Source organism: Carcharhinus amblyrhynchos, chromosome 26, assembly GCF_965287045.1.
Source record: "Carcharhinus amblyrhynchos chromosome 26, sCarAmb.v2.hapA, whole genome shotgun sequence".
Lineage (NCBI taxonomy): Eukaryota > Metazoa > Chordata > Chondrichthyes > Carcharhiniformes > Carcharhinidae > Carcharhinus > Carcharhinus amblyrhynchos.
The window spans coordinates 26,811,478-26,827,126 of record NC_137349.1 but is presented as its reverse complement, the minus strand read 5'-3'; the positions used below and the strand labels follow the sequence as shown (position 1 = coordinate 26,827,126).

The window sequence follows — 15,649 nt, the reverse complement described above, 5'->3', positions numbered from 1 at the left end:
TCCAATTCTACGAACACAGTATTGGGAGCTGATGCAACATTGGTGCTGATGCTGATACATTGAAGTGTCTTAGACTGCTTGTTACAAAGAAAAACATAAACTGACCATTCCATTTTTCCAAGAGCGATTCTTTGGAGTCCTGGTGGTTGTTAGAAATCTGGGGTAGGTGCTTAAAGGTTTCTGCGGCAGATAGCGAAGCTGACTGGCAGAACTCTTGAGGTGATTTCCAATATTGAGCCTTAGCTGCCTTTCATACCCAGTGCTGGATGCCAGTCTGCTCCCAGCTAATTCCACAACCCCCCCCCCCCCCCCACCAATAAAGGAGTGCTTCTAATCAGTGATTCATGAGGAACAAATAGATCCATTTGAAGAACTGAGTTGATGGATTGAATAGCTGTAATTTCTATAATAATTCTATATGGTTCAGAAATCAACTCCTGGCACCTTACTGCCTACCAGCAACTACTGGCAACGTGTGCCAAAGTGATGTCTGCAACATCAGTGCCACAGCTGAGGGTGGTAAAATTAAACACATCTGAAATCCAGCCTGCACTAAATTTGAAGCTGCAAGGGAATATAATGCTAACAATGTGAAACCAGATGGCACGGTTATCAGTGCTGCCTCAGCCCCAGGGACCCCGGTTCAATTCCAGCCTTGGGTTACTGTGTGGAGTTTCTCCTGTGTCTATTCTCCCTGTGTGTGTGCGTGTGTGTGTGTGGATTTCCTCCCACAGTCCAAAGACTAAATTGCCCCTTAGTGTCTAAAGATGTGTAGGTGAGATAGATTAGCCATGGTAAATGCGTGGAATTACAGGGATTGGATGTGGGGGAAGGTGGGGGCTAGGTAAGAACCTCTTTTGGAGACTTGCTGCAGACTTGAGGGGGCAAATAGCTTTCTCCTGCGCTATAGGGATTATATGGATTCTATAGAAAATTGTTAGTACCTAGTAGTGAAAAGGCAGATTAACATTTCAGTCACCAACCTCAACCATTGCTTCTACTCTCAACACAAGCTTGTCCTTTCTTTCTGATGCTCTGTGTTTCTGGAGTGTCCTGTTAGCACAGTGAAATGACATTAGGTGTTTTGATTGCAGTTTTTAGAGCATCCAGATGTTTGTGAGCATGAGTAACTCTTCCACTCCCAGTTATGTGTGGCAATGAAATGGGAATGCATAGGTTGCTCCGAATCTGGCCTCTTGAATGTCCTTGGTTTTTCCTCATTCCACAACTTGGCAGTCTTACCTTCAGCTGCCTAGGTCCTAACGTCTGGAATTCCTACCTTGAGTCTCTCCACATGTCTGTTCACCTTTAAATGCTCCTTAAAACTGAAACTTTGACCAAGCATTTGGTCACCACTCCTAATATCTCCTTATATGGTTTAGAGTCCAATTTTGTCCAATAATGTTCCCGAGAAGCCCCAGGGGACAGTTTACTATGTTGACGATGCAATACAAATATTATTGTAGTGATGTTGGAGGGTGGATGTGAGCCAATAAACTGATTCAGACTACACAATATCTCTGCTGAATATAACAGTACACTTATTCAAATAATCTGATTTCCTGACTTGTTCACTAACATCCACTGTTGTGTGCTCATTCTCTTGTCTTAAATCTTTCCCATTCTGTGGGTGTTTGAGTGTTGCTGCAAACAGAGGCAGGGAAATATAACATTGCTTTCAGCCTGTGATATGTACTCACACCGAACGCAAACAATACCCTCCAAAGGGGTCAACAGTTTGCTGATGGAATCTTCATTGTATTGGTTCCTGCCAGCTGCAGATCAGGAGGAACGAGTAGGACTGTACGAAAGGAACTTGCCTATCTAATGTCGAGCAATGTTCCAAGGCATAAGGAAACTGGATGATGGCCGAAGAAAGATGGGAAGGTTTTATGGAGGATCTTAAAACAGCAGAGAGGGAGCTAGAGATCGGAGAGGCGTTTGTAAAGGAATTCTAGTGTATGTGGCCAAGGTAGTTGAAGGTATTACCGCTAATAGTGGAATGAAGGGGGGTGGGCAGAGATGGTGAAATTTACAAGAGGCCAGACTCGAGGGATGCTTAAAGGGCTGCAAGAGGTTGCACAGATAGGGAGAAGTCTTGTCGTGGGGCGATTTATACATTTTGTGACCAATCCAGGTCAATAAGGACGGAGGTGATGAGCAAACAAGACTTGTGGGACAGCAGCCAGGTTGAAAGATTGGAAGCTGGCTAGGAACTCAGACATTGTTTCTCTGTTCCCATAGGGGGACAAGGCTAGGAAAGCATTACATTAATCAAGAAGCAAAAAAGGGCATGGCTAAGGAAGAAATAAGAAATTCAGCTCACTCTTGGAAAGTAACCATAGAGAGAACTGTGGGCAGGTAGGAGCTCATAATTAATACATATTCCCTAAATTATGAAGGGGAAGTCTCAAGATGCCTTTTGGTGGTTCCAATCGGGACCGCCCACCCCCAGAATCCCCCATGCAGTAATGACTGCAGTATCTTCTGTACAGGGAAAGTTGACACAGCGATTCACAAGTCTTGACTCCACTCTCGAAAGGTGGCACTGATCCGAGGCAGACAATACACACAACGCATCCTCTTTTAAACTGTATCTGATTAGACCCCAGACTTCACATTGAACTTTTGGATGGACACGCAGCCTCTTACAGGGAGCGGGCAGGGCACAGCCACATTCACTACCTCACATGTGTCTGTATATGGGTCAAAGAGTATCATGTTTGGGATCGATGTGTTCGCTTTCCTCTCTGCAAGGACAAAGATCCTCCCGTTAACAGTAGTGCAGCCGCTGAAGAACTTTTCATTCAAGTATTCCTCATCCACTGGGGTCCATTCGTCAGTGTCTATGTCCAGACGGAATGTCTGACCTCCCACTATGTATAATGCACCATTCAGAACGGTGGCACAGAGATCATACCTTATAAAGGTAAAGAAAACACCAGTGTCAGTGAAAGTGCTGCTGAACTGTATTTACTTCTGAGATAATCTGATATAGTGCAGCCACCTTGTGCTCAGTTACAGCTCATCGCAGGCAAAGCTAACCTTAAAAAGGATTGCCATGAACATAAATATGGACAGAAAATGCTGAAAAAACTCAGCAGGTTAAACAATAACTGTCAGGGACCAAATCAGAAACTCCAAGCTATGTTGTGAAGTTAGCCAAGACCCCAACTTTATTTCAGTTTGGCATTAGTGCGATAATAAGTATTTCACTCCAGCTGTCATTCTATTGACCCACTAGCTAGTTTTTTATTAAAACAAATTTTATTTAAGAACCCGGTTAGAATGTAACAAAAAGGATTTGCACATTTTTTTCTGATTAAAATATGTAAACAAGACAAAATATGATTCTTAACAGCAACCTATCTCTGTAGAGATATTGCTTACATTGGAACTATAGATATAACTCCTACTTCCGAACGAATTAACACCAAAAAAGGAGACACTTGCATGAATATTAGATTTCCAGTCTTATAACCCCCCTGGACAAATAGAAAGACACCTGCCTTCTGACTCCCATACATAGTCTCTTAGAAAGATCTACCTTCAAGCAGCAGGACTTCAGAGAAAGAGACCTATTTTCTGGCAAATTTCAAGTCTCCAAATCCAATGAGAGAGACAGACAAAGAGCTATTTCTTACTTCTACAGATCCCAAACAGCAACTGAACTGGGTTTCTCTTGGTGAACCTAGCCTTGCCCAATCACATGACTTTTCCTGTCAAAACCTGAATCAAACCCAACTCTGAAAAACCCCAGGGGAAAACATTAACATAACAACCCTGCATTAGTCCAGAATAAAACAAACATTTTAGTAATTAAGATCAATTATGCTGCTGCGGTAACAAGAGGATTGGCCAGGTACAGACAAAGCAGCACCTATAATAAAACAAACTGCTAAAACAAATCCTGCACAAGAAACATGGCATAAATGCATTTCATAAAGGCACAATATTGTCACAATAACTGTGCAGAGTAAAACACAGTTGATGTTCCATGTTTGTGACCATTTATAAGACCATAAGACGTAGGAACAGAAGTAAGCCATTTGGCCGATCGAGTCTGCTCTGCTCATTCAATGGGATTATGACTGATCTAACATGATAATCCTCAACTCCACTTTCCCACCTTATCCCCTAATCCTCGATTCCCTTACTGATTAAAAATATGTCTATCTTAGCCTTAGGAAAAATTAGAGATGCAATATTTTAAGAAAATATAGAAGCAAGGAAAGAAGGGAAAGAATATAAGGGATGGACTGTGATAATGTGAAAGGCGTGAAACATTTAAATAGCAAAGACGATGATGGGGCAAGGCGAAACAGGGAGAGATAAGGGGACAAGAAATAGATGCAGAAAGGCCAAGCAAGAGGCTAAGCAGAGAGGTTTTTTGTTTTTATTCCAATTCAACCAAATCAAGTCCAATTCAGAGTCTCAACAAGTTGAAACATTCCCTATCCAGGCTGACAAGACCTCCTGTCTTGGGCTTGATGTACATGATCCAAGCTGATTGGAGTAGGCATTTCCTCCTCCAAGGCTTGATTTCATTTGCATCTTAACCAAAAGGCTGAGATGCCACTTTTGAAAATTGCTTTAAATGAAGCTAAAACATAACCTAATGACTTCAACCAAGCACAGCGTGTTGATACCACACTTGACCTCGACCAAAAGGCCGAGAAGCGATAAACAGGATCAATCTAAGTTGAAAGCCATCAAGGTCGCTATAAACATACAAAGTAGTGTTAAATTAGCAAACCTCCTCATGAAAATTAAACAGTACCTACCGTGGGAGTGGGGAGAAGGAGATTACATCCCAAACATCACTGTTCACGTCCAGTCGCTGCACTCCGCTGTAAACACCACCGTTTTCATTTAGTCCACACAAAACATAGATATTGGTGTCAGCGCTAACCACTGCAGCTCTCTCCACGGGTTCCACCATAGGCTGCATGTTCTCCCACTCTGTGGCCATCAATGGCAGTCGCTCAACATCAGCGATGACGTCTGTGTCAGTACTCCCTCCCAGCACATAAAGGTACATCCCAACACCTACTGCACAGTGCCAGTTGCGAGACTGCTTCATCGCCGGTCCTTCCATCCAACTGTCTTCACAATAGTTATAAATCAGCACCCAGTCCACACAGTACCAGACCACCTGATCTCGGAAGTACCCGCCCGTCACAAAGATGAAATTCCCTGTTACAGAAACAGACATAGAACAGCCTTATCTGAGAATGGAAAATATGCTGTGATCAGGGTTTGTATAGACTGAAAGTGGATTAACTCCTAGATTTTCACCCAATAATTTACTAATATTTTTATGCCGAACAAACCTAAGTCTTGCTATTTAGAATCCAAGCCTGTTTTCTCTGAAACTAATAACTCTCTAAAGCAACTGCAATCTAGGTATTGCATCTAAAGCCACAATTTCTCGCAATCTAGTTTCTGAGTTGTCAATTATACAGAAATAATAGCATTGCTCATTTGTTGTTCAGGAGTATCATTTCTTTGGTCATTTAATGATTTTAGGTATTGATTAGTAAAGCTTTATCTTGGTTGTTTAGTGACTATGCAGCCAAGTGATTCACAGTTAGTTCCCATGCAACTAATAAAAGCTACCACACATTTCAAAGACTTGCTTAACAACAGCTTTTGATTAACCACTTAACAAGTAAGTAGTCAATTCAGCCAAACACTACATTTGTGCTAACGATATGTGATAGCTCTGGTTTATGATGTTGTTGACATATAATATGTTTGATGTGGCTCAACCCACTTTCCAGATCTGGAAGTAATTTTTTCTTTCCTTTCTTTAACCCCCTAAAGATATGAATCATAGAATTTACTGTGCAGAAGGAGGCCATTTGGCCCATTGAGCCTGCACCAACAACAATCCCACCTAGGTCCTTTCCCCGTAATACCACGTATTTACCCTCCTAATCCCCTTGACACTAAGGAGCAATTTATCATGGCCAATCAACCTAATCCGCGCATAGATTAGATTCATAGATTCCCTACAGTGCAGAAGGAATCCTTTCGGCCCATCAAGTTTGCACCGCCCATAATCCCGGGCCTATTCCTGTAACCTCACAGATTTACCCTGCTAATGCCCCTAACACTAGGGTCAATTAAGCATAGCCAATCAGCCTAATGCACACATCTTTGGGGGCGGGGGGGAGGAAACTGGAGCACCCACAGGAAACTCAGGCAGACACACGGAGAATGTGCAAACTCCACACAGTCATCCGAGGCTGGAATTGAACCCGGGTGCCTGGCACTGTGAGACACAAAAAGCACAAGAGGTTTATCAGTAGTGTCCTGGTCAACATTTATCCCTCAACTGATACCAATCAGATATCTCTGCCCATATGTACCAACATCTGAAAATAAGACGAATCTTGTTACAGTACAGGAAGGCAAAAATGACCCTGGGTCACCTTCTTGATATTTCCATTTTCTATCTAAAGGAAATTACTTGATCACCTTTTGGAATTTCACTGAAGTGGATAATTGAGCCTTTCAATAGAGGATCGAATTTGCTGAGTGAGGCTTGTGGACATAAAGTTGGGTTAACTGTGAATGAGAGGTTGGTGCATTTTTGGAGACAGGGCGAAGAGGTAGAAATGCAAAGAGAAGAGGAGACAGGGAAGGTTGATCTATTAAAAGGCCTATTGATGTTTTTTGTTTGTACGTATTATCCTCAGACTCAAGCTCTTGATATTGAAGGTGTGATGTCTGAAATGAAATGGTCTGTATTTATATTACTGCCACCAAACCCTGAATTTATCTTACTTCACCAAATTTGTGCACATTCTTAAAAGCTGAAGAGCCTATAATTAACTGACATGAAGTTCCTGAGGCTGAATGGCACAGTGGGATTAAACCCTGTATTTCAACTTCTATGTTCAAATCCATTCCAGGCTGGGAAGGGTGGAATTCTCCTCTGTCACCTGGGCTATAATGGTGGGTAGCCCTAGCTGTGAAAATTCACACTGGATGGTCGCTTTGAGATTGGATATGGAAGAGTCATCTAATTAGACTGCATGTCACCCCACGTGTTAATAGAGAACTTAGATTTAACCCATTCGGCTAAAGTAAAGCTCTGTCCAGGTTGGATTCAGATGCTGACTGAGTGCCTGGAAGGAAATTTCCCATGCCCTGCAGCAACAGTCATGACCACATTAAATGGAAGAGCAGACCTGAAGGGCCAAATGGTCTACTCCTGCTCTTATTTTCTATGTTTCTATGACATCTATAGTCTTGATAGACATTGAAACAAATTTTAAATATCCTGCAAACATAGTTTTATTATACTAATTTGAACAGACAGTTAAGTTCATTAAATTATTCCTAAAGCTGGAAGTGTTATGCAATGTACTGCACTGTAATTTGCACACTGTTACCTACTGCTGCTACTGCATATTGGGTGAGGTTTCGGCGGCGGAGAGGAGAGCAGGCTTGCCAAGTCTTGGTTTTTGGATTAAACTGAAATAGTTCCTGTTGTTCTTGCTCGTGTTTTCCACCTAGAACATACATGGTTTCATAGCTCCTGTTGTTTTGGTTGTGGGCTATTGTCCAGCTCAGGGGAAGGTTGTGGTTTAATATTCTCAGGAGCCTGCTGGGAGGGTCATCCTCCAGTCTGCGCTTGGAGCGTTTAATGAGCAGGTCAAGGAAGGACAGGCTGAGCAAGGGGGCCCTGACCAAGGCCAATAGTTCCAGGAATTGGTCTTCTCTGCTGTGGTGGTGGCTCACCCACTTCATCACTGCCTCAAACACCTGGTCTTCCTTGGTCACGTACAGGTGGTCACTGGCCAACAGTTCGGCCACAGTCTCTTTGGGAAGCTGCAGGAACTCCTCCTCCTCCTCCGCCATGAAGGCGGCCAGGTGGGTGAGGGCCACCCCGCGGGCGGCGGCGGCCAGGCCCGGGCAAGCCAGGCGCTGGGCCAAGGCCAGGAGGCCGGCGCAGTTCCCCACCCGCAGCTCCCGCTGCAGGAAGGCGGCGCACAGCCGCTTGACCCGCTCGAAGAGCAGGAAGTCGGCCGTCTCCAGCAAGGCCTCCACGTTGTGCCGGTCCACACTCACTCGGCCCCGGGCGGCGAAGTCCAGCAGCAACTGGAAGGCCTCAGGATCCACGCCTCGCAGGACGATGTGACTCTGCGAGCTTTCCCTGGCGCCGCCGCCGAACAAGGCGCGGAAATAGTCACTGGCCGACGCCAGCATCCCTCTGTTGACATTGAAAAGCCTCTGGCCAACGTCAAGCACAGTGTCCGCGGCTTCGGCCTTCTCCTTGTGGCTGGCCATTTCCCCCTGATCCACACAGCAGCTGTAGCTATGCCTGGCATCTGGGCCTGTTCCATGGCCAGATAAGGGTGGCATAAATGCCCTTATAGGGCACCACTGGTCTAATCAAACTGAAAGAAGCTCAAGGGAAGCACAAAAAATAGACCCAAGAAAAACAAAGTGAACCTAACCAACCTAACTAAATCTCCTGTTGTCTACTTAAAACATTGTGTGCCCTGCAGTGCCCACATGTTCCTCAAACATACTGCCTTGAAACAGCCTGTGTCTGCATGGGTTTTCTCCAGGTGCTCTGCTTGCCTCCCACAATCCAAAAGACGTGCTGGTTAAGCACATTGGTCATGCTAGGGTTCTGTGGTGTAATGGTGAGCACTCTAGACTTTGCTTCCAGCAATCCAAGTTCAAATCTCGACAGAACTTTGATCATGCTAAATTCTCTCTCGGTGTACCCGAACAGGCACCAGAGTGTGGCAACTAGGTGATTTTCACGGTGACTTCACTGCAGCGTTAATGTGACACTAATAATAAATAAAAAATAAAGCAGTCATTTAATGTTCCCTGTCCAATCCACCCTGTTCACAATACCGTGAAAGCAGGTCAGGCAGCTAGTGCAACACTTCCGCAGTGTGACCTCAGCTAAAAAAGTCTTCAATATGCTCCATCATAGCAATGCATGTATATCCTGGAAAGGGCAGGGAACAGAGTACAGCATTAAATACCAGTGAGACCCATCTTGAGAAACAAAATAAAGGACACTTAAACTGTGGGATAAGCCAATTACATGCCTTCTAGTATTTTATTAGTGTTTCGGCTTTTCTTGTTTAAACTTTTCTCTTCAAAATAGTTAAAATTGCAGGTAGTCCAGTACCTGGAGTGCATTTACGGGTATATACCACAACAATATTGCACTGCAAACAATATTCACAATTTATTAATACCCAAAGACATGGGTGGTAGGATTTTGTCTCTCACTGTCCTAACACTTATGTCTACATTCACTGTCAAAAGGTCATTTCCATAAACAAGCTAAGGCTCCAATAATGTAAGACTGGATAGTGTGTCCAATGATAATGTGCATCCTTACACAACCCAGCCCTGGAATAGAATCTCAGCAGAAGACGAAAAAGTTGCCCTTACAATCTTACCTCAGAGATAGTGTCCCCAAAATTAACAATTGCCCTTATACGTCTCATCACTGGGATACTATGTCCAGAATTACCTTTAGACATCCCAAATCTATTTTTGATTTAAAATACTTTATTCATAACATTTGTAAAGGTACATTGCATAAAGTGCAATACAGATCAGTTTCCTTCAATATAGTACGAGTTGCCTCACTATATTTACAATTACAGTTTATACAACCCAAGTGGTTTTTAATCCCTCAGTGCCCTTTGGCAGGAGGCCATAGACAGTGGCTTTTTCTCATTGAGCCATCACAGTAGCTGCCCCAAGCTTTAGTGACTCTACACCGTATACACCTGGACCTTGACATGTGCCAGTTTACAATACTAGATAGTCGACCGTCTTTTGCATCAGAGGATGAACAAATTTCGAGAAGGACTCAAAATGTGGCTTTCGCCAAGTTGATGGTCCTCATGCAGCAATTGCTGCTTATTTTAGTCTGTCGCCCTAAGAACAACCTGTATAACACACTTTTGAGTTACAGAGCTGTTCAGGATGAACCTTGACCAGAAACAACTGCAGCTCTTTCCAAACTTGCATTGCGAAATCCTGGAAGGAGATGGGTTGTGGTCACTTCACTATCTGTGGAGAGAAACAGAGTTAATGTTTTGGATCTAATGAACCTTCTACAGATCACCTCTGAAGTAGTATGCCCAATATTAACAATTACTCTTATACATTTCACCTCTGAGATAGTGTGCCCAGGAATAGGCACTGGGTGACATAAACTTTAAGTTTTAAAACCACTGTGGAAGAAAGGGAGGGTCATATAATTTCATTTATATTGATTTAAAGTGCATTGGTCTTTCTTAAGCTATCATTGTCATGAATAGTATTGCATGTTATGTTTTAAAACTTATGCAATGTTGGATTTTTCCAGCTAAGCTTTTAGCAAGATGATAAAGGGTACGTCACTAGCAGACTTCAGTTGAGTCACACTCACAATTAATATAAAATGTCAAAGAAATGAAATACATGATTTCATTACATCTTATTCTCTCACCCTCACCCCTACACACAAAAAATTGGTTGGTTCTTTTTTGTGGTGAGATTAGCTTTGGGTTTGCTAATCAGGTACAAGGAGAAATAAATGATCTTTTGCCTTTTAAGCTGGATTCACAGTATAACAAATCAGTCATGTAGTGCAAACCAAAGTAATAGTAAATGCTGCTCCTCATCCTAAAATTTACCAAATTTTAATGGAAACTTCATCTAATAGGGGCTGTAGAAGATGTTGAAAGCTACCTAGAGTAATTAAACTATTCCTGTTCCTCTGTACAACACAAAATATTCTTGCACTAATCTTTGATTTGCAGATCCTTCTTCAAATACAAGTTTCTAAAGGAGTTCCAGACAGCAAAATTTCAATCCACTGAACAATTTCTCAAATTAGAAAATAAGCCATAATATGTATTTGGAAAGTAAGAAGCTGCATCAAAAAAATTATGCAGGGATTGAAAGAGAAATGAAAATTTCATGCATTATTGTATATACCTAGAAATATGCACACATGTACGTAGAGCTACAGCAGTTTACAACATTTGACCGGTTATATTTTTCTACTTTAAGGGGGCTATGTATGTTGTTTTGTTATTCAGGATAGGTTCGTACCGGAGGTGAAGATGTGTTGTTAGATTGTTTACTCAATATCATGCCTTAGAAAAGCCATAATTAACACAGGTGAAACACTGGGAATGTTGCAACCATCAGCTTCAGTTCCCACCACCAACTCCATCTCCTTCACAGTCAGGCTGAATTTGACTGTTCGCAAACTTGGTCTCCAGTTCAATACCAACTGGAGTTTCCAACTCCAGTTCCTTGCCATCACTTACGTTCAGCTCCAAAACATTGCACACCTTTACCTCTATCTCAGCCCTATGTGCCATTAGAACCCTTAAACACGCTATTCATATAATCATAGAATCCCTGCAGTGCCGAAGGAGGCCATTCAGCCTATCAGGCCTGCACCAACAACAATTCCACCCAGACCTTAGCCACGTAACCCCACATATTTACCCTGTTAATCCCTCTGAAACTAAGGAGCAATTTAGCATGGCCAATCAACCTAACCAGCACATCTTTGGACTGTGGGAGGAAACTGGACCACCCAGAGGACACTCACACCGACACGAGAGAATGTGCAAACTCCACACAGACAGTGACCCAAAGCCGGACTTGAACCCAGGTCCCTGGCACTGTGCAGCAGCAGTGCTGACCACTGTGCCACCATGCCGCCTTTAGTTACTGGGCTATTTTTGCTGTTAGAATTAAAGGGATTCAAACTTTGTGCCAATTAATTACAGCAAACTTCTTTTATTGGAACACCGCAGAGGTATCTAGTTGTTCTCTTTAGTGAAAGGAAGTTTGAGAGGAGGTTTAATACAGGTGTTTACAATTATATGCCATCTGGACAGAGTGAGAAAGAAGAAACTGTTTCTATTGATGGCAGGTTGAGAACCAGAGGACATCAATTTAAGGTGATTGACAAAAGAACTAAAGGTGACAAGATAAAAAAACATTTTTACACAGCGAGTGATTAGGATCTGGAATGCACTATGTCTGAATGTGTGGTGGATGCGGATTCAATTGTGGCTGTGAAATGGGATTTGGAAATTCATTGAAAAAACAAAATGCAGGTCTGCAAGGAAAAGGCAGGGGAGTGGGACATGCTGATTAGCTCTTGCACAGAGCAAGCATGGACGCAAGGGGCTGAATAGCCTCCTCATGTACTATAACTATTCTATGATCACTAAGACCACCCATTTCCATCTTTGTTAGATTATCTGTTTCTGCATTATCAGTTCATCTGTTGTGGAAATCCACAATTATGCCTATGTTACATCTTTGTTACTATTGCAACACTGTCATGGCCAACCCCCATGTTTCACCCTCTGTAAACTTGAGGCCATCCAAAATTTTGCTGCCCATGTCCCAATTCACACTCAGTCCTATTCATGAGTCACTTCTGTGCTCATTGACCCACATTTGCTCCTAGTTACGCAAAGTCTCAACTTTTAAATTCTCATCCTGATTCCAGATCCCTCCATGACCTCCCATTGCCATCTCAATCTCCTTCGGCCCCATAATTCTCCAAAGTGTGTTTGGAAGGCAGGGGAAACAAAGGTTAGAAAATAGACAACAAGGGAGTTTGGAGTTCAATGCAACTAGTCCAGAGAATAAGGCAGAAGAACTGAGAGCACAGAGTGATGTGGGAATATGATAATCTAATAACTATTACTGAGACATGCTGAAAGAAGGGCAGAATTGATAGCTCAACAATCCTTGGCTGGGTGGGACTGGAAATTCTTGCCCAAAGTCAACGAACCTTTTGGGTGGCCCATCAAATGTTCCAACCCACACACGATGATTCCTGCCTCGAGCAAGGTGGGAAAATTGCAGCCCTGGTTACAGGATTTTCAGGCGAGATGGGGATATAAATGGAGGGTGTGGCGGGGGGTGTGGGGTGGTAACAATACTCATTAAAGAAACAATCATAGGTATAAGAAAGGATAATATGATGGAAAGATCATCAAATAAAAACCATATAGGTTGAGCTGAAGAACAGCAAAGGAGTAATCACACTACTGGGTGTATACAAAAGACTCCCAAACAGTCAGAAGGAGATAGAAGTGCAAATATGTAGCAAGTCTTTGAGAAATACAAAATCAATGGGGCTGAAATAATGGGTAGGAAACAAAGAGTAATAGTCTATGGTTGTTTTTGTGACTGGAAGGCTGTTTCCAATGAAGTTTTGTTGGGCTCAGTACTCAGCATTATATGGTAACAGCCACAAAAGGTAGTCAAATGCGTTGTGATATTTAAACTTTTTTACTTACAAAAATATTTACAGTGCAGCATGGACTCAGAACTAGAGGCAGGGGTAAAACTAAGCCTGTGAAAAGGCCATGCTATTGATGACATCTTTTCCACCTGCTCATACCCACTAAAGACATTAGTACATTCATTCAAATACAAAGATGCTTACTGTAGCACTCTGTAACACTTCTATCCCCTTAATTTCAATCCTCTTTAAGGAAAGAAACATAATGAAACCCATGTCTCAACTATGCAACAGTCTTTCAGGAGTTTTGAACTACACTTTCACCTGTGCAGTACCACTAGTGACTTCCTAGATATTACTAAGGAGAGACCACATGGAAAACGGAAAGATGAGCTGAATGTACAAAGGTTGTATCCTTTGGGAATTGGACTTGTGGGTGCAGGAGTAGGTTGAGTACCTGTGCATGAATGTTCCTCATCTTCTCCTGAAATAGCGTCCATTGGAAATCCTTGTATATCAGGAAACACTTCCTGTTGAATGTCCACGGTCGCAGTTCCTTCTACTATATTACCTGAAATCTTTGCTATCTCTGAGTCATGGTGTAGACAAATGTGATCCGGGTGTCTGCAAATGACTCTTTCATTGATCAGTTTCACTACCAAAGATACTGGACCACTCTGGTTGAGAATAACTCCAGGCAGCCATTGTTGGTTATTGCCAAAATTACTTACAGAGACACGATCATTTGGGTTTAAATGTCTCTCCTTAGCATGGTAGTCATGTCTCTTCTTCTTTTCCTTCCCAATCTCGCTTTGACATCTGGATGTAGCAGATTCAAGTTAGATTTTGGTTTCTTACCCATCAGTAATTCAACTGGTGAGAGTCCTGGTGCTGTTTGTGACATGATATGATACTGGAACAGGAATTGTGAGAGCTTGGTTCCCAGAGTATTACCTGCCAACCCCTCAATCCTTCTTCCAATGTCTGAACAGTTCGCTCTGCTAAACCATTTGAAGCTGGATGAAAAGGCACAGTATGCACATGGTGTATTCCATTCTTTGTATAAACTCTTGGAACAAATCACTTGTAAATGTTGTACCATTATCAGAAACAAGAGAAACCGGTAAGCCATGAGTTGCAAAAACTTAGCGTAGCTTCCCTATCATAATGGGAGCTTTAATATTGTTCATGATGTGTACTTCCAACCACTTAGAATGCGTGCCCACAATTACTAGAAACATATGACCCATAAAAGGACCTGCAAAGTCCACATGAAGCTTAGATCACAGATGAACAAGCCACTCCCAACAGTGCAGTCGTGTGGTGGTGTCATCTTCTGGTTAATCTGACATGCAGAACAGGATTTCACCTTGTTCTCCAAGTCCTAATCCATTTTAGGCCACCAAAGGTACAACCTGGCTAAACTTTTCATTCAGAAGGCACCGATGTGAGCCTCATGACCTTCATCCAAGACTTCTGAATGACTAGGGGGTGGGACAATCACCCTGGACCCCTAAAGGATACAACCATCCTGCATACTCACCTCATCTTTCCGCTTTGCATATGGTCTCAATGCACCATCTCCTATGATAGTAGGCCATCACTGCATAAGAAATCTCTTCACCTGAGATAGGACAGGGTCCTGGTATGTCCACTGCTTAATCTGTTTGGTATTGATTGGATAACGTGAAACTCTCTCAAGCAAGAAAATTGTCTCTGGGGAAAATAATGTCTTGGTGGGCACAGAATCATAGAAAGTCTGGTAAAGGAAGACAACTCAACACATCTGCGTTTACATTGTCCTTCACTGCCCTGTACATGATGATATACTGGTAAGCTGACAATGTGAGAACCCAGCATTATATTTTCACTGAGGCAATGAGAGGAATGCACTTGGATTTACTGAAAAGACCTATCAATAGATTATGGTTGGTATGTATAGTAAATAAACGGCCATCAAGGTGCTGATGAAACTGTTTCGCAGCAAAGACAATCGCTCAACCTTCCTTGTCTAACTGCGAATATTCCTTTTCAGCTGTTGTCAGCATACATGATGCAAAACCAATGGGTTTTTTTAATCTGTCCTCCATCAGAAGAGAGAGTACTGCCCTAGCACCATAGAGCAAGGTATCGCATGACTACAATGAGTTTTCTGTCTTGATCAAAGTAATTTAGCAGATTAGATGATTGTGGCAGGGCTTTCACATCCTTTCTTTTGTGCTGGACCTCACTTCCATTTTGTTTGTTTTGTGAAGTAGTAGATACAATGGTGCCAACACAATTGAGAGGTCTGGCAGAAAACTTCCTGTCATAATTTACCATGCTCAGAAATGACCTGAGCTCAGACACACATCTGGGGTTTGAGGCTTCCTTGATAGCTCTGAC

At 42.6% G+C, this 15,649-nt stretch overlaps 1 protein-coding gene across 1 annotated transcript; it reads right to left on the bottom strand.

Annotated features, from left to right (window-relative positions):
- Positions 1–328: 328 nt before the first annotated feature.
- LOC145358739 (kelch-like protein 23) lies at positions 329–8,994 on the bottom strand. Its single transcript, XM_080212995.1, has 3 exons — positions 7,404–8,994; positions 4,785–5,196; positions 329–2,920 (listed from the first exon to the last, which is right to left on the bottom strand). The coding sequence occupies exons 1-3, from the start codon at positions 8,374–8,376 to the stop codon at positions 2,602–2,604; spliced, it is 1,704 nt and encodes a 567-aa protein (XP_080069121.1). The 5' UTR covers positions 8,377–8,994; the 3' UTR covers positions 329–2,601.
- Positions 8,995–15,649: the final 6,655 nt, after the last annotated feature.

Coding starts and splice junctions, on each gene's coding strand:
- LOC145358739 (XM_080212995.1), bottom strand. CDS start 8,376: ATGCCACCCTTATCTGGCCATGGAACAGGCCCAGATGCCAGGCATAGC. Junction 5,197..7,403: donor ATATGCAGTAGCAGCAGTAG/GTAACAGTGTGC, acceptor TTTCTGTAACAG/GGAATTTCATCTTTGTGACG. Junction 2,921..4,784: donor TCCTTCTCCCCACTCCCACG/GTAGGTACTGTT, acceptor TACCTTTATAAG/GTATGATCTCTGTGCCACCG.